The 19,062-nt window shown below is 54.7% G+C and overlaps 1 protein-coding gene across 1 annotated transcript in view; it reads left to right on the top strand.

The window, feature by feature from the left end:
• The window catches only part of CRISPLD2 (cysteine rich secretory protein LCCL domain containing 2), a 64,909-nt gene that overhangs the window by 18,387 nt on the left and 27,460 nt on the right, over positions 1-19,062 (top strand). Inside the window, exons 3-8 of the mRNA XM_026004925.2 lie at positions 3,288-3,406; positions 5,954-6,086; positions 6,521-6,636; positions 9,611-9,711; positions 14,855-14,998; positions 16,543-16,603. Of these exons, the coding sequence (XP_025860710.1) occupies positions 3,288-3,406; positions 5,954-6,086; positions 6,521-6,636; positions 9,611-9,711; positions 14,855-14,998; positions 16,543-16,603 (674 nt within the window). The remainder of the gene's footprint in view (positions 1-3,287; positions 3,407-5,953; positions 6,087-6,520; positions 6,637-9,610; positions 9,712-14,854; positions 14,999-16,542; positions 16,604-19,062) is intronic.

Below are 19,062 nucleotides of genomic sequence, written 5' to 3'. Positions count from 1 at the left end.
CCTTTGAAATAGCCTTAGCCCCAAAAGGTGGAATTTAAAACTCCGAAGACTTAAGACACCCTATTTTGAGGTTTTATAAGTGGATAGGCTCTGGAGCCGGCCTGCCTGGGTTTAGGGTAGCTGCCACTTGGTAACCGTGTGACTTTAGGCCAGATTAGTTAGCCTCTCTGTGTTAATGCTTCCTCACGTGCCAACAGGGACAGGAAAAGTACCTTTCAGGATTGTTTGAAGGAGTTGATGAGACGATGCATAAGTAGTAAATAAATGTACTAAATAAAATGTTGCTATTTACTATTTTAGTAACTATTATTATTTTAGTGGAGTGGGACCAGCACGTGGTGACAGCACGCAGAGCAAGAGGCGATCCCTTAGAAGCAAGATAAAGCTGGGTTGTTAAAGTTCTAAATTCCTGCTGTGTGATCTTAGGCAAGTTACCTAACTTCTCTTAGCCTCAAGGGTTTTGTTTGGGTTTTTGTTGTTGCTGTTGTTTAGTTTTTTTTGTTTTGTTTTTTCTGTGACAATAGGAAGATATTCCCCAAGGGCTTATTTCGAGAACTAAATAAGAAAATGGTGCTAATAAGGTTTTCTGGCAAGTGGCAGGTGTTCAGGCAACAGGACCTAATACTGCCCCTGGCAAGCAGTAGGTGCCTAAGTTGATTTCCTTAATATCCATGTACTGTTTACTGAGCTGCTTTGCATCTCACCTGGAGGCTGGATGCCTGTTCATTCAACCCTCTCCCCAAAACCTCTTCCAGCAGCATCATTGGCCCAGATGGGGAAACAGGCTCAGAGAGGTGAAGCCACTTGTCCACAGTCACGCAGCCAGCACAGGGCAGAGCCTGGCACCACAGCCAGGCTCGCCTCACAAACACTCTCACTGGTGCCCCTCACTGCCCTCTTCTTTCCCTCTTTCGGCCCCCGGTCATCCCTTCGTGGGGTAGAGAATGTTCACCTGCGCCTGTCCTTCAGTGAGACATGGACTGGTTGGTGGTGGTGGTGGGGGGCATGTTCAGCTGGGAAAGCACAGGCTGAGCGGGAGGTGAGGAGGGGCGGGTGGCGCCTGGGGAGGTCTTTGAGGGCTGCAGTGAGTGAGGGTGGGGAGTTGGCGGGGGCTGGGCCTCACCAGGCTCGCATTCCCCCACACACGCACGCATCATTCTGGGGTGACAGTCATGACATGTAATGCTGCTCTGGCAAGGCCACTGAGCCAAAGAGCCTGTTGGCTGTGAGTAACTCAGCACACAGCCAAACCCCTTTGTTTGGGAAACATCATTGTGACGTCCTACTACGTGCCAGGCACGGCTGGAGCTGAGAGGAGGGTGGGAGGTGAAGAATGGGCCTGGAAGGAGGCCTCGAATGCAGGGAGGGGAGAGCTGGGTCCTTGTTAGGCTGCGTCCTGTTGCAGACCACATGTCAAGTTTGCCCGTCTCCAGCCAGAATTTCAAAAGCCCTTGACCCGCAGAGATCTTCCAGGGCCCTTCCTGCAGCCCTCCTCATGGAGCTGTAAAAAATGTTATGGATGCGGACCAAAGGCACACAAGGTTCATGTTGATCAGAATAAACAGGGAACTTCTGAGAAGCTAGTGAGCCTCGGGCTGGGGTCAGTGCCTGCACAGGCTGTGCCTGATCTCCCTGGACTCTGGGAAGGGCCTCCGCTGGCCCTGTCCAGAAGGATCTTCATGTACACGCAAGCTGCCCCCCACCCCCTGCGTGGATGCTGTCTTATCCTTCATGGAGCATCAGGTGGTCCCCTGCTTGGAGACAGATTCATCACGTTGGTGCAGGTAGTTTATTTGGGAGGGGGTGATCCGTAAGTCTAGAAGGCGGAAGGAGAAAGTCCGACGTCACGGCATGCTACAGGGGGCTCGTGGTGGGAGCGGGGGCTTGGATCTGCTGCATAAGGGGAGCTGCAGGAGGATCACCCACCCAGAGGAGGCCTGTTCCCTCCCCGTCCCAGGCTGTGCCCTGGGCTTAGGAGAAGGATCCCAGGCAGAAGCGGCACAGGGCTTGGTGGGCACTAAAGGGGAAGGCATTGACGGCAAGAGATGAGTCTGAGGGCTGAGTGTACCCAGAATGTCCACAGCAGCCGAAATGGGGTGCATCAGAGGGTGTGCCCCAGGTCCCCAGAGGTGTCTGTTCTAGGCCAAGGCTTGCCCCTGGATCCTCAGGAGTCTCTGTCATTGAGGCAGGAGGTCGGGGAGGCGTGGGGCTTCATGATGTTCCATATCAGGGGGCCTCCCTGCAATTGGCACGGTCCGTGTCCCAGTCCCGAGATCCCAGGGCTCTTACTAACTGTCGTTCAGTGAGCACCTACTGTGTGCCGGGGGCTAGGGCTCCCCGAGGAGGGAAGAGCGCCTGCCTGCCTGTCTGTGAGTTGGAGCATGTGCTTGATGGCTGAGAGGAGGCGGCCGAGCAGATGGCCGGAGGGCCGCTTGGCGTCTGCTCCACCGCGGAAGAGCACTGACCCCACCGCCTTGTTCACCACGTTCTCTCCCGGGGAGTCATGTGTGTCCCTGGGCCAGCTGGGAGGCAGGACGGGCTGTGGACTCTGTTTCAGACCCTCTGGCCCAGACCCTGCCCATTCAGGGTGGGCTGTGCGGGGGATGAGCTGGATGGGGCTGCTTCTTTTTTTTTTTTTTTTCCAAAAAAAAAAAAAAATAGCAGTAAATTAGGGACGCCTGGGTGGTTCAGTGGTTGAGCATCTGCCTTTGGCTCAGGGCATGATCCCGGGGTCCTGGGATTGAGTCCTGCCTTGGGCTCCCCGCAGGGAGTCTGCTTCTCCCTCTGCCTGCGTCTCTGCCTCTCTCTGTGTCTCTCATGAATAAGTAAATAAAATCTTTAAAAAAAAGAACAGCAAAATGCACAAAACATGAAATTTCTGTTTTGACCATTTTTAAGTGTACAGTTCTGTGGCATCAAGTACGTTCACAGTGCTGTGCAGCGGCCACCACCATCACCAGGGCTTAGGCGTCCTTTCACTTCCCGGTCGAGGAGGTGAAGGCCATACAAGGGACTTGCCCAGTGTCCCGGGCAGGTGGGAGCCCAAGCTGGAGCCGCGAGGACTGCCGTGGGCCAGGCTCCTCCGAGTGCTCTGCTGCCTCTCCCCTTCCCGCTTGCTGGGTCAGGAACCCACCCAACGTATGCATAGAACCCTGTGTCCAAGAACTGCGCCTGGCCCGGGCTCCACCTGGGGCCCAAGCAGGGGTGGGGGAGCATGGCTGCAGGTTGAGACCCTCTACCCATCCCTGACTCTGGCCTCCTGGTGCCTGTGTGTCCTCTCCCTGCAGACCTGGGACGAGGAGCTGGAGCAGTCAGCGGCAGCGTGGGCTCAAGAGTGCATCTGGGAGCACGGCCCCACCGGTCTGCTGGTGTCCATTGGGCAGAACCTGGCCGTCCACTGGGGCAGGTAAGAACCGCTGTGGTTCCCCCCTTACCTGTGACTTGGCCACCGCTGCTGAGCACCTACTGGGTGCTGGGCTTGGCGCTCACTGTCCATAGTCATGTTTAGCCCTCAGGACCACCTGTGCCATTTACACATCGGGAAACGGGCTCCGCGCCCAGGGCCACTTCTGAGTAATTGGCAAAACGGATGCGAGCCTGCTTGTTGGCTCCAGACACTGATCCCTGGGCTCAGGGTTTCTGGAGCTTGGGTGTTCCAGTCCACCTCCTTGAAAGGATTCCTGAGCCCGTTGCGGCTGGCCAGCGGGGAGCTGGCCAGGTAAGTGGGAAATGGGAATGTCACTCTTGCAGTGCTGGGCCAGGGCGTCTTCTGTGCCCTGGCACGTCTGGGTTCTGCTCATTCTCAAGGCCCAGCCAGTTCCATGTTGAGAGCAGCTGTCCCTCACCTTCCCCTCCTCATCTGGCCATGGGGAGGCTCAGTCTCACCCCCAAGGACCCCATAGCTGGAGGAGGGTCTTGGGAGTGGTCTGTAAGATGTTGCCCCATGGGCCTTCCCCGGGGTCAGCTGAGTGCACTCCCGGCTCAGGGCTGGTTTCCTTCGTGGGGAACTTGCCTTCCGGCCAGTGTAGACTCATTAGCCGACCAGACAATGTGGTGTGTATGCAAGGCTCCGGGGTTTGGACCCAGGGCTGGCCAAGGGCTCAGGGCCCACCAGTGCTTTGCCTGTATCATTGAAAAGTTGGACTGGGCTTATCATATCCCCTCAAAGCACAGGTGGCCTGACTTGCGGTGCAGCTCTTTCCCAGCTCCGTAAGCGCCTGCATCCGTGTGACCGCGAGTGGAACGCTTCCCCTAGGTCCCTGCCTTTCCAGGATGGAACCTGCGCAGGTGTCCTGAGGGCTGCAGACGTGTGACTTTGCAGAAGTGAATCAACACGTTGTTTCTGTTTTTTTTTTTTTTTTTGTCTTCCGGTGAATTCTGCTTTTTTATAAAAATCAGTTTTCCGGTTGCATGAAAAGAGAATGTCTACAGGGAGAAAACCATCATTCCACTGGTCTGGCTCAACAACCAGAATATTCTTGGACTCCTGTGTACCATCTGGCTGTGGGCCGGCATATTTTTACATATTGGTAATAATGGCCAGGACAGCTTTTAATTCTCCCCCCCCTTCTCATACGATATCAGACAATTCTTCTGTTCCATAGAGGTCACGGCTATCGTCGTCGAGGCTGCCTTCGGGCTGCCCAGCTGCCAGCTGCCAGGTTACAAGTTAGCCGTTCCATCGGGCTAAGTGCCGGGACTGATGGCGCAAAGGCCACAAAGATCTTGCACCTGCTGGATGCAGAGGGCCATCTGATTTCACAAAGAGCCCCCCTCATCCTCCAGGGGCTCCCGCAGCAGCCTGGCCACGGCACTCCGGGGAAGCGGACGGGCGCGGGTGTCCCCACACGGCCCTGTAGCTCTGTGGCCGGTGGCCGCAGGCGTCCTTCCCCCGGCTGGCCCCGGCCACGTCACTGACCGCCACCATGCGCTCTGGGCTGTGACCGTAATTGTTACAAGACCTCTAACTGCCCGGCTCACCACAGCGCTCTTAGAAACGGCCAGACCCGTTGTGCCTTTTCTCTTGATTCGAAACCGTTTTGTTTACACTTGCTGGTGACGCTGACCTGACCGGGGATTTGCATCCAGTTTATTTTCTTTCCTGGGAGGAAAGTAAGGATGCCAACCCCGTGGATGGGGCCGAGCCAGGAGGCAGTGGTCACTCATGGAGATGACCAGGGTGGGGGCTGGGGTCTCCTCACCTGGGGGCAGATGAGGGCTCAGGTGACCAGATCCTAAATAGGAACTTCTTGAAAGGCTTTGCCCACGTGACAGCAGAGCTCTGCATACCTGCAGGTTTCCGCACCTTGATTTCATTTCCTTCCTTATACCGGAGTCCTTGGGTCCTCAGCAGCTGAAGAATGAAGCCAGTCATGACGAAACAGAAACCTGAGTCCCTGGGCTCTTGTTTGGGGGTGACGGGGACCCGTGTGCCCTCTTCCCCATAGCTGGCTATCTCACAGCTTTTAGGCCTTCCCCGGCCCTTCTGTGCATTACCTGGACAATTACTTACTCATTGTTTTTCTCTGCATTGACTTTAAATGGACTCACGTTTTAAATCAAGTTGTGTTTTAAACAATAATATCTGGGAAGTACAGGGTTCGTGGGCTGCATATATCTCCCCAAATATACATGAGGGTAAGTACATAATTGTAATATGAGAAAATGACTCACTGGGGGCCAGGAAAACGTTTCCTGCACACACAGGTGGCTTGTGGGCCACCCAGGAACACCCCTGGAACCCAGAGTGGCTCCAGGGATCCCCAAGGTACGCTCCTTGCAAGCTTGGAGTTTAGGCACTGACACAAGTGCTGGGCAGGACTGGGGGCGCTTCTCCCAAAGTAGCCCCTCCTCCAGCCTGCCCCGTGGGCAGCAGTGCTGTGAGCCACCATCTCTGCCGGGTGTCATGGGTGTCATGGTGGCCGGGACGTAACAAGCTGGTCTGCCCCCGCAGGTACCGCTCTCCTGGCTTCCACGTGCAGTCCTGGTATGACGAGGTGAAGGACTACACCTACCCCTACCCCCACGAGTGCAACCCCTGGTGTCCAGAGAGGTGCTCTGGACCCATGTGCACCCATTACACGCAGGTAACACTCGCGGCATCGGCTGAGACCTCAGCCCAGAACCCCCAAACCCCATCACTCCCCTGGCTGTGCAGGACTGCTCCCCGGTTGGAAAACTCTGCTCTGTCATCACCATAATTTTTTCCTTTAATTTGCTGTTACTTAAAGTATAGCTGCTGGGCTGAGCTTGTGTTTGTGAGGCCAGTGCAAGAGACCAACAGTCAGCGCTAGAAACCTGTATGGCAATTTCACATCGCTGGCACTTTTTCCACATGTGTGGTTTGTTTTTGTTTGGGGGCGGTGTGTGTTCCACAAACAGATGGATCTTCAGTGGGTTAAGGAAAAAACCCGGTCCTTCACTCCTTTAGCGCCAGCACCCTGTCTGTAGATCTAGGCCGGATTCTGTGGCCCCACTGTGCCTCGTCCCTGGCTCTGACACACGGATGTCATCTTTTCAGATAGTCTGGGCCACCACCAACAAGATTGGCTGTGCTGTGAACACCTGCCGGAGGATGAACGTTTGGGGAGATGTTTGGGAGAATGCGGTCTATCTCGTCTGCAATTACTCTCCAAAGTAAGAACAAGTTAACATGGTTGTCTGGGTTGGGATGCATTTGCCTGCCATGGAGGACCCAACAAAAATGACCTTAAACGGTGAAATCTCTTTATTAATTCACAAGACATCTAGAGATTGGTGCATCCAATTCAGCTTAAAAGCTGAGCAGTGTCAGTGAGGACTCAAGCTCTTTCTGTTTTCCTGCTGTACCATCCTCTCTTCATGGTTCCGAGATGGCTGCAGAGCACCGGGCATCACATCTTCCCAAACCAAATGGAAGAGAATGGTAGAAAAGGGCTTTCTCTTAGGCCTTTCTCAGCCCTGGTCCACTTTCCCCTTATGTCACTGGCCAGAACTAGGCCACTCACAGACAAGTGGTAGGGGCACGAGGTTTCCCTAACTGGCTTCGACCAATGACATTGCTCAGTTGGCTTTGCAGGTCATTTTCTGGGTCATTTTTCTGGGACTCCCTGAGCAAATCAGAAATGGGAATAGCTGTCAGCTGGCCCACCAGTGGGGTGTGCCGTGGGGAGAGTCTTTTTTTCTCTGAAAATATGCAGCAGACAGCACTCCAGGAAATGTATTCACGCTAGACCTAGCTTTTGCATTTTTATGTTTTCCCTTCTAGCAAAGACCACATGGAGCCTCTGTGTCTCAGCCCCCCTCCTCCTCCCAGCATCCTGATAGCATCCGGGGGCCATATACCCCTCAATGTACTCATTCACCTCCTTTGCCCATCAAGTATGTGCTGCTTCTCGGAGCACTGCCCTCGCCGCGTATGGCCTGCGGTTTGCACGCTGGCCGCTGGGCTGGCCGCCGCCCTAGCACCATGCCCTGCACACAGTGTGCCCTCAAGGCATATTTGCTCGGTGACTGAAATGAAACGCAGTGACCTCACTTATTTGGTTTGGGTCAGGAGTGGCCTCGAGGAGGCGGGATGAGGGGAATCGCTGAGGTCAGGAGGAAAATACACACTCTCCGTCAGGCGTCTGGCACGTCCGTGCTGGCCGTGTCTCAGCAGCCCACAGACGTGAGGGCAGGCGGATTAGGTCATCATCACTGGGGAGGGACGCCCGCCCCGTGCAAGAGCTGTGACTGGCCCACGATGGGGGGATCCCCTGGCAGAGTGGCAGGTGGGCGTGAGGGATGATTATCAGACTCTGTATATAGAGAAAAAATACACATGAAGATCCCATGAGAAGCCGCCTTCTGCCCTTCCCAGTACCCAGCTGCTTTCTTGGAAAGAAGAACACGTAGGATACTCACTGGTCTCAAGCGTGCGTGTGCATGGGCTAGCCGGCGCCGGCGGCTGTGACCAAGGGCCAGGGGCTGCGTGTCCCGGGGGGAGGCACGGCGGGGCCGGGCGCTGGTGCTCCTCTTCCTCGCTGCATCCCCACATGGCATTTCTTCAGGGTGTGCACGCAGAGGGAGGCGGGGAGGCCGGGGGGCTCCCCGGTGTCTCCTCTTCTAGGGACACCGATCCTGCTGCATCAGGGCCTTCCCCTGTGGCCTCATTTCACCTCACTTACCTCCTGGGAAGCTCCACCTCCACACACAGCCACCCTGGGGGTTAGGGCTTCAACGTAGGAATTACAGGTGGTGGGGAGACACACAGTCAGTCCGTGGGACGCATGTATACCCAGGTAACTACCACCCAGCTCAAGATGGAGCATGTCTCCAGGGGCCTGGGATGTCCCCTGCAGGGGCCACCATTCCCACATCTCTCCCCGCTGGTCAGTGTGCCTGGTTTGGACCCTCACGTGAACCGACCAGCCACGTCTGTCCTGCTGTGCTCAGCACGTCCTGCTCACCACTGTGTGTTCGAGGTTTGTGTGCTGTATTGCCTGTTCACAGGGCCATCCTGATTGCTGTGTGGTACTCTGTGGTGTCCATGGCCTCTTTCCTCAGGAGTCTGAGGGCCTGGCCATGCAGGACGCTGACCTGGGCACCAGAGCTTGCGGCCAGCACCCACAGGGCCCCCGACTCCCTGGACAGCCATCAGACAAGCTTGTTGGTTCAGCAAACGCTCAAGGAGCACGCGGCCCTCTTCATAGGCCCTGGTCTGAGGGCCGCCACACCTCACCCCCTCACCGCCTGACCTCCTGCTGTCACCCTTGTTACAGAGAAGGAGACAGAGGGTCAGGGCTGAGGGCAGCGCTGGGGTGGCGTGCTGGCAGGGCCGAGTGCAGCCCGGGGAATCGTTCTGGACAGCTCACCTGAGGGAGGCCGGGGCCAGGCTTGGCTTAGCAGCGGGGCTCTGGCTCTCCTTCCTGAGTGAGCAAAAGGGTGACCGACCAGGTCAACCCTGAAGGAAGTTTCTAGAAGGAATCACAGAGATGGGTCCCCAGTCACTCCAGCTTGTGCTGCCAAAGGCCCAGGCTCTGAGAGAAGGGCTTGGGAATACCGCTCTGCACCTGCTACCCGGCCCCTGGAGAACTTGAGAGGGAGGTGGATGGTATCCATGACATCCAGAGGGACCTTGGTCCCCACCCCAAGGGCAGAGTGGTCAGAGGCTCTGGGCCCCTCCCCATGTGTGCTGTGTGACCTTGGGCAGGTCACTTAAGCTTTATGAGCTCTAGGAGCCTCCTGGGTGTTGGCAGGACAGAGGGACCTGGTTGATAGGAGCTAAGTAAACACCAGGTCCTCCCTAGAACATGCTGATATTGAGAAACAGCTTAGAAGGAGGGATCTCAGCAGCTTCCAGCACAAAAGTATTGGGGCTGGGTTAGGGGTGGCCGACAGCGTTCAGTCGTGTGAGGCAGGACACCGGGAGATGCAGGGCTAGGTGGTGTTGCACACAGCAGCGCCACGGGCCGAAGGTGCTGGGGAGGAAGGATGTGTCGCAGCTCCCCACGGGGATCCCTCTAGCATCCATCCAACCTCTGGGCAGCTGTCTCTCTTCCTCGTACCTGGCACACAGCGTCCTTCCTCCCCTGGACAGCCCAGGCCCTTGGGCGGTGGCCCCCTGACGGTGTTTTTGGCATGTCCGCAGGGGGAACTGGATCGGAGAAGCCCCGTACAAAACCGGCCGGCCCTGCTCCGAGTGCCCGCCCAGCTACGGAGGCAGCTGCAACAACAACCTGTGTTACCGAGGTAGGAAGTGACTTACAGGCCGCCCTTGGTGGCCGTCCCTTCTGTCTGTGGGTCCCGGAAGAGCTGTCGTCACACGGGAACACGAGCACTGAGGTCAAAATGCCTCTGCCTTCCCTCCCCCTGCCTGTGCAGCCCTGAGCGGCAGGTGTCCCCCTCTGCGGCCCCGGGGGTGCACAGCGCCCAGCTCCCTGGGGACACAGGGCTGTGCTGGCAAGTCCTTCCTGTACACATCTCCCACAGCCACCGCTGGAGTGGATGCTGGATGCACACACATCCCTGCCAGTGTTGGGCTCATGGTTCGCCGTCAACACACAACAAACAAGAAATGCAGAGCGCTTGACTAGACGGTGCCCGTCCCGGATGACCCCCTCCGGGCTCGGCCAGGCTTGTGCCCTGGGTGGTCGGTCTCCTTCCTTCTACCCTTGTTTGCATCTTGCCGATGCCTCACCCGATTTGTCATCGCTGCTCATGCTGCCTTCCCCCCGCGGCTGAGGCAGATCCCTGGCTTTCAGAGGCTGGGTACCTGTCCCCTTGATTCTAGTCAGCCACCAAGGTGTCCCCACTACCCCCGCTACTGTAAGGAGCGCATCTTGCCTAAGGTGCTGCTCACGATTTTCAGTATTTTCTCAGGCTCTCCGCCAGGAGGGACAGAGTGGGGCCAGAGGGATGAGCCAGGGGTTTGTGTTTGGGACGCGCTGTTCATGTGGCTGCACCTGCAGGCCCTGTGACAGCAGAGAGGGGCGTGTGGGAAAGGGCAGCTCTCCACGTGGGGCTTTCCCTGTCAATCCAGTGGGCTCTGGGGTGCAGAAACAGATGGGCTAGGGTGGGGGTCCCAGACCTGCTCGGGGCCCAGGGACCCTGTCATCCTGGCCAGCCGTTCACCTCTACTTCCACCCATTGTGGGGGGCAAGGGTCTGGACGTGTGACAAACCTGTGTGTGCTGCTCCCTGGGCTGTGTGTCATCCACGAGCAGCAGAGTGGCTAGGGGCAGACTTCGAGCCTGGTTCTCAGACCCTTCGGTCACTCTGACCAGCAGGAAGATGGGCATGACAACACCAGCCTTCCGTGGGGGGTCCGTATTTGGTATGAACGTATTGAACGCCTGCTGTGTGCAGGATGTTGCTGGGTGCTATCTATGGGGATGACCATGGGACCTGACACTTAAGGCCCTACCCTCCTAAGATTGGGATTGCCACACAAGCAGCGACATGTGTCTTCCTGGGGAAGTAACTGATGTCATGGGGCTTATAGCAGGAGCATCCACTGTTTTCTGGAGGGGTCAGGGAAGGCCTCCTGAGCAGGTGGCCCTCTAGGAGGGAGATGTAGCCTAGGGGTGAGAGAGGGGTGCTTTTGCAGGGGCAAGAGCCCACGTGTATGCCTTTAGGTGTGAGGGCGGCGTGGCCCTGAGCCCGGGAGACAGGGAGGCTGTTGACTGAATTCCTCCTGCTGGCCCAGCCGTCTTCTCTGTGTTCGAGGCAGGGCTCCACACGCCGTAGTGAAACCCCCCTAATATCCCTGCTCGGAGTCCTGCGTTCACAAGACACGTGGGTTCTAGAGTCTGGCATACCTGCATTAGGAAGAGCACACCCGCCACACTCCAGCAGCAGGCCCCGGGTAGGCCACCCCCTCTCTGAGCCTCAGGCTCCCTGCCTGGAAGTGGGGTCAGTGCAGGACAAGACCATGGGTGGAGGCTGGCCCTTGGGCCTGTCTGGGCCCTTCCCCGGGTCCCTGGCAGGCCGAGCCTGTGGCTGCTGTCCAGTTGCCCAGGAGGGGGCAAGTCCCCTGTCAGATCCTGAGTGCTGATTTGGGGACTGAGAGAGAGAGAGAGAGAGAGAGAGAGAGAGGGCTGGCCATTGAGGCTTCTCTTTGTGTCTTCCACTGTTCTTCACTCAAGCCTAATCTCGTCACAGGGCTACTTTGGGGGCCCATCAGGTGCACAAGCCAGAGCTGCTCCGGCTAGGGCTCATCTCTGTGGTTCCTGCAGGTGCATCCTTGGGCCTACTGCTTGCTCTCTCTGAAACTGTCTGTCCATCTGTGACCGTAAGAGTCGAGTCCCTCTGTAGAAGCTTTCCTGGATGGAGGATGTGGAGAGAAGGGTGTGAGATGCTAGCACAGCAGCCTGCACATAGTGCTTTATAAACACCCCCATTCCATTCCCCCTCCCCGAGAGGAGTGGGGGTGGGTGGTACGACTGCACTTACCACCTTGTGTGGGGCCCTTCCTCACCTGGTGGGGACTGTAGGCCCTTTCACCACCTAGAGGCCTCATCCATGTCACAAACCTGGCAGATACCCGTTCCCCCTTGGAAACACAGCTCTGGTGTCACACCTCCTCCAGGGAGCCTTCCCTGACTACACAGGCAGTGCACCTGTGCTCTTTCTGCACCCAGACTCTCCTTGAACCCCGGTCACCTGGTGCTACAACTGCCAATTCGCTCTGAGGACTCCAGGGTCATGTAGCAGATGTGTTCTGCATGCCATCTGAACACATATACTGCCCATACCCACAGAGGATCATTTTCAAAGAACAAATGCACACAAAGACACCTTAGATGCTGGGTTGCCCACCCAATGAAGCCTCTGTGCTTGTTTTTTTATTTGTGGTGGAAAATACCCAAGTTCCCTTGGCAGGCGTCCCAGTTTTCTTAGCTAACCATGCAGAAAGTCTCCTGTAAAGCAGCTTATCTGCATAAGCTACTTAATAAGCATTGATTGAGGGTGCCTGGCAAGGCCTTGACCTATAATGGAGATAGAGCAGGGATAAAGATAGACCATACGAGAAGCTTCCGTCCCTCCAGGAACCACGTGGCGATCAAGGGCGTGGGCTTCATGGAAGGCCAGCTTGACACTCAGCTGTGTGAGCTTGGGCAGGTAGCTTAGCCTCTCCAAGCCTTGATTTTCCTGTCTGTGAAATGGGGCTGACTCTGGGTTCCTAGGGAGCCAGGAGAGCACGCCAGGCAAGGGCCGAGCCAGCAAGTCATCATTCAGTTGGTGTCCAGCAAACGTTAGCTCTGAGTGCTGTCACTACCTACAGAACCAGGTAGGAGTCTGGAGGCTGATGTGAGCGATGCTGTGGGGCCCGAGACCCCTGGTCTGGAGCTGGACGGTGCACACAGTAACCTTGCCATGAACTTGGGCATGGAATTTCCCCAGGTCTGCGCTGCTCTGCACAGAGGATCTTAATTAGGATGTGCTCAAATACAGCCTGTCCTCTGGGTAAGCATTCCACTTTTCATGTGTGTGTCTGAGGGCGAGGACTGTCTGCCCATTTTCTTAAATAGTGAACCCTCAAATGCTTTAGACTGCTTTACCAAACTATATTCGGCTGAATAAAGCCACGATTATGAGGTATAAAAATCCTAAAGGCCAGTGGAAGAAAACTCGGCTCATTCCAGAGATAGCTCTGGCCTTCCGTGAAGCACAAACCTGAATAGCCACATTGACGGGAAGAGCAGGCCAGAATCAGATGTGTACCGAGCGGGGTTTGCAAACCCGGTGTCTTCGTAAAGATTTTGCCTATAGCTTTGGGTGACAAGTGGTGCTATCAGAATTCTCACCGTGAATGTCTTTAAACTCAGCTAAGACTTTTTCTTTTTCTTATTTTTTACCCGAAAGAACTCAAAGACCGAAATCTTTAAGGGTTAGCTCATCCTTCATTCAGCAAATTTTGTTGAACAAAATTGTTGTGGCTGGGAGCCGGGTGTCTGGCGAGGGGGAGTGAGGCAGGCTGGCTCCTGGCCCCAGGGAGTTTGCAGCTGGTGGGAGGGGCAGGTGGTGGCAACATGCTGTGAACCCTGATAAGGACGGCCCTAGGGCTCAGGACTGCCATTCCCTACCTGCTTAAATCCCATCCACCTTCCTCACCCACGGTGGTGCTTGTGCTTGGGGGACTGGCCTGTGAAACAGATGCAGAGTGACCCTGCTTTGACAAGCGCCAGAGAATTTGCCCTGGATTTGGATGCTTGTTTTGCATAGCCACCAAACACCTGGTCCACCTTTGGAGACTCTGCGAGGTCGTGGCTCCTAACAAGGAGCGGGGATGAGGCTAGAGGGTTGATGAGCACTTGCTGGCACTTGAATTTTAATCCGGTGCCACAGAAGAGGCCTGGGAGGTGCTCTATGTCACCTTCACCCGGGGGCTCCCAAGGCAGGGTTTCCAGCTCTGGTCCACAGACGCCCTTGGGGGGTGGGTGTGCACACCGTAAGGGTGGGAGGGCTCTCCCGGCAAAGGTGCGCATCGTTAGTGCTGGACAAGGCCTTGCAGACAAATAAAAATAGCAAGATTTTTCTGTGCGTTGGCTGCAATTTACAGCGTGGTAACCTGATGGCCTGCAGGTGGGTGCTGTTGAGTGCTCGCAGGTGTCTTTCAGGATGGAAACTGGAAAATACTTACAAGAAATGGAATCTATGGTTAATTAACATGCTTGAAACCTGGGGGTCATGGTCATGGGTTGTCAATGAACGTGATAATACTGGGGTTGGGAAAACTATGAGGACCTGATGGAGTCACTCTCTTTTTAACCTGGAGTTGGGTCTTTGGCTGGTTGTATGCATTGGACAGTGAAGCTTCGGTGCAGAGAAAGGCGTTGAGTTGGTTGAGCAATGACTCACAGGGGCCCAGAACGGAGCAGAGCGTGCCTGCGGTGGGGTGCAGCATGGTCCAAGGACACCGACTCGGGTCTCCTGCACCACGGTGGGCACAGAACCTAGGAAGGCTCCCCTCCCCCCAGTGAATACCTGGGACCAGAGGGACCTCAGGGGAGACGGTGCCAGTTTGGGGTCAGAGGGTGAGGCAGCCTCCTGGAGCCGCCTCTTTCGGGCAGGTGGTGGCGTGCAGGAAGAGGTGGGACAAGAAGCCACTGTGATCCCCCAGGTGCCAGCAGCAGCAGGTTTGCACCTCTGGCCTGCCCGGCTGCCCCTGGTCCAAAGCAAACACGGCGAGCAGATTGCCCGGCCGCTGGCCTTGGCCGTAGAACTCCACCTGGCTGGCTCTGCTCCGAAGCGTAACTCTCTCGCTGCCGCTGAGCCCACTCTTTGTGAACGTGAACCTCCAGCCAGTTCAGTTTCACAGTTGCTGTTTTCCCCACAAAGTGCATTTTTGTTGAATCCTCTGTGTTATCTCTTTCGCCCTCTCCACGATTAAGGAGAGTCTTACAGCCCCAAACCCGAAACAGACGAGATGAACGAGGTGGAGGTGGCTCCCATTCCTGAAGAGAAGCACGTCTGGGTCCAGCCCAGGGTGGTCAGACCCACGAAGCCCAAGAAAGCGCCCGCGGTGAATTACATGAGTGAGTGGGGGCTCTGTCCCCTGCCCCAGGCCTGCAGGGCTGCGGCCACCTCTGTGTGTGGGGGGGTGCATATAGCGCTCCTGCAGGGGTGTGGGGAGGGGAGTAGGGGTGCTGGGGTTGTGTGGAGAGGTCTCCAGGTCAGCAAACAGTGGGGAACAGGGTAGGGCGTAGCTGCAAAAGCATAGCCCTAAGGTATTTTTTTAAAATGATATCTTTAAGTCGTTTCAAAAGCTAGCATCCCAGGGGTGGTGCTTGGGTGGCATTCCCCCCTGGCCAGTATTTTAAGGTTAGACCTTATCCTTTCAGGACAAGGGGGCCAGCCCAGGGGGCCTGGGCTAAAACTGGGTTCTTCTGGGGGTGTCAGCTGGATGTGGCTCCCCAGGGCCAGCCCTGGTGAACTGTGGCCCCTCACCACCCCATACCGGCTGGTGACTCGGACCCTCACTGGCCTCTGAGACTTGGTTTGCTCATCCAGAAAAGGGGGCAGTAGGGCCCAAGCAGGGTTGCTGTGAGGACCGTTAGCAGTAATGGGGGCCACCCAGTGTCAGCTCTGTGGTTATCACCACGGTGCCTCCCAGGGCTCCCCACGAGGCTCCTGGAGGTGCCCAGGTGTGGAATGTTGTTACGTTCACCCCTCATCATGCTTTTCCCTGCCCTGCCAGCTCACTCAGCTCACAGCTCCCTTTGTTCTGCCCTTATATGCTCTGTGTCCCCAGTGTAGTGCCTTTACTGAAGGTTCGGAGCTCACGGGCACGTAACAGGCCTGGGCTGTGTGCCGGGCTTCTCGGTTTCCCCCTAAGCCTCAAACAGCATAAAATGCACCACCCTCCCCCCAGGGCCAAGGTTGTGCTCCTGTTTTTTTGTTTTTCAGCTGCTCCATCCCTGCCCTGCCTGATCAGTCTCTGTCCTCTTGGGCCTGCCAGTGTCCTTCCCCGGGGAACTTCTGCCCACCTCATCATTCTGTAGCTTTCTTTCACCAGAAAATACTCTGATGCCCTTGTCTGTCCAGAGGTTAAAATTGTTCCATTTCTAAAAAATTTTTTTTAATTACAAAATAATATATGTCTTTTGGACCAACTCTAACACTATGCCAAGATTCTGATGTGTCCCTAGAAAACAAACAAGGAAAGCTTGACCAAAGCCATCTTGGCTGGGGAAGGCCTGTAAGTCCTACCCTTCCAGAGCCTTCCAGGGCTTTGGGGCACTTGGTGTGTGCCAGTCCCCCTTCCAAGGCTATGCTGACTTTCTTGGTTAATGCTCACAGAAATAGCACCCGCTGGACTTATCCCCGCTGCTCAAAATGTGGAAACCAAACCTCAGAGACAGGAGGGAATGTGTCCAGGGTTGCACTGCTACTCTAAAAGGGTGGGCCTGGGATTCAAATATCGCAGCTGAACTGTGCAGCCGTTGGGCAGCACTGCCGCTCGGGTTATGACCTGGATCCCAGGATGTTCCAGAAGGTTCATCGGTGTGGGGGGTGGTCTCTTTTAACTCAGACCAATCCTTCCGTTTGCATGACGTGTATTATCGCACTTCCATCCTAGCCCAAGTTGTCCGATGTGATACCAAGATGAAGGACAAGTGTAAAGGGTCCACGTGCAACAGGTAAGGTCTAGGCTGAACTTGTTGTTGACACCTGCAGCCCTGCGAAGGGCTGCTGTGGGTTATGGGTCACCTCACAAGTTAGACTGACCGTGATGTCTTGGAGGTCTCTCTGACTGCCACCATTTATTATGAGCCTGGCACACGAAAATGGTCTGTGTCTGTCAACTCAGAGCAGGGCTTCTGAACCGTGATGTACTGACGCTTAGAGCCAGATAATTCTTTGTGGCAGGGCTGTTCTGTGCCCTGGAGGGTACTGAGCAGCATTCTGGCCTTAACCCACTGGATGCCAGGAGCACCCCCACCTCTAGGTGAGATGACAAAATGTCTCCAGTAATTTCCCACCGTTCCCTGAGGGGTAAAAATCACTCCCAATTGATAACCTTTGACTAGGGAGTTGGCCCAAGCCCTGGGTCTCCTCCCACCTGGACATATATCCCAGTTAAGTATTTCATCCCTAATGGGGAGGAGAGGCCTGAATTATGGATGCTCTAGGTTATTGGCCTGAAAAGAATCCCCAGACTGTAGATGTGCAAGTAGCAGATGTGCTGTAGACATGGAGATCTTGCACGGTTGGGGCTCCATTCCACCTGTGTGTGTGAAGGGGGTCACAAGGCAACCCAGGGTTCTGTGCCAGGGAGGTCAGGGAGGGGGCCGTGGGAGGGCACGTGTGAGTTGGCGCTGTTGGCCACTGACAGATCCAGCAGGACTGCGGTCTGTGAGTCTCCACTGAAGGAAGAACTGTCAGCGTATTTATTCCCCTGGTAGTTGAATGAATTCATCTAACTGATGGAGTCAGTATTGTCCATTCAGATGTTGAAGAATGTTTGCCAAGAAGGATGGGTTTGGTTTTGGCAGTGCAGCTGCTAGGCCGCTCTTTCTGGCAGCGAATGGCCAACAGGTGCAGTGGCCTCACGCAGAACCTCGGGCTCATGGTTGGAAAACCATGTCAGTGGTAGAGTGGTACTTACTTACTCCTCTTCCTCCAGAGTCTGGCAACCGTTCATCTAAAGGTGAATTGTGGTATTTAGCGCATATGCTAAAAAGAGAAGGTAGCAGATCCTGCTTTATACAATGGGGATTTGGGATTTTGTTTGCCAGGAGAAGCTTCCCTTGGACTTTGGCAAGAGTGTCAGGAAGTCAACTTTGAACAACCCAGGATGAGGTCGCTCAAGGGCTCGTGCAGCCCAAGAGCAGCTGGCCAGCAAGTACTGCAAAAGTAAAAGCAGTCAGTTTGTTGGTGAGATGAGCAACATGTGGCCATGAGGGGTGGTGGTTTAACTGTCCCTGTGCATGGCGTTAGGGCACATTCGCATGGGGCTGGGGTTTTCAGAATGCTGAGATGTCCCTTTGCGATGATGTGCCCTTCTATACTGCAAGCTCATTATGAGAGCAACATGCCTGAGTAGTCAATGTGAAAAAATTATAAGGTTTGGAGACCATCCATCAGGTGGCATTGAGAAAGTTCCAGAGTTGGTAGGTGGGACCCTCTGCAAGCAGCGAGAAGGTGGGCGTCCATCCACACATAGACTATTTGAGGCCTCCAATCAAGAACTATAACTCTCCCACCTGCAAACACAAGTGCATCCACAGTCTGTCTCCTTAAAGGGATCCCATCACCTGATGCTTTGACAAAAGTAATATTTACTGGGCCATTTCTTTTCTGATCTAAAAGGTATTCTTGTTTATTGTAAGTAATTCAGGAAAAACAACAAAAAAGTTTAAAGAAAAAAAAAAAAACCCAAATGTCCCAGCATCTTCTTGATTTCCATAGCAATTTGATGTAGTCCCTTCCTGTCTGTTTTCTGTGCCCCGGTGAGGTTACTGCTGCTTATGCATCTTGTGCATTACTGTTTTCATTTAAGATTTTCCAAAGTCAAATATTTTTCAAAGATTTCATTTCTAGCAGATGCATCATACTCTAACATACGACCACACAAACATATGTTTGGCCATTGCTTTGACAGTGCTGGCTTATTTCTAGTTTTTCATGATTATAAACACTTGGAATAACATGTGGGTCTTTCTGACTTCTACCTTGGGTTATACACTTACAAGGAAAGTTCAAGAATTGGAGGATATGAATTTTTAAGGCTTTCCAGAAAGTTTAATTTATGCATTTTCATGGGCATGAGCATTATCATTGAATTTTATTCTATTAAAAAAAAAAACCTTGCAATTTGGCACCTGGGAGAGGCATCTCCTTTCAATTTGTGCCTTCTTTGATGACTGATAGTTCAGGATTTTGTGGTTTTGGTTTTTTTTTGGTGCCTTTAAAGTTAAAGCCACATGTCTCTCTTCTGTGAATTGTCCTATTTACGTCTCTGCCTTCAACACGAATCTCAAACACGTGAAAAGAAGGTCAGATTGAATCTAGAATGGCGCGCGTGGGACTATGAGCTCCAGCCTAGGGAAGTTGTGACTCGCTTGGAAACAGTAAATTGTGTATCACCGAAGCTTCT

This window comes from Vulpes vulpes, chromosome 12, assembly GCF_048418805.1.
Source record: "Vulpes vulpes isolate BD-2025 chromosome 12, VulVul3, whole genome shotgun sequence".
NCBI lineage: Eukaryota > Metazoa > Chordata > Mammalia > Carnivora > Canidae > Vulpes > Vulpes vulpes.
This window is presented reverse-complemented; position numbering and strand designations above follow the sequence as displayed.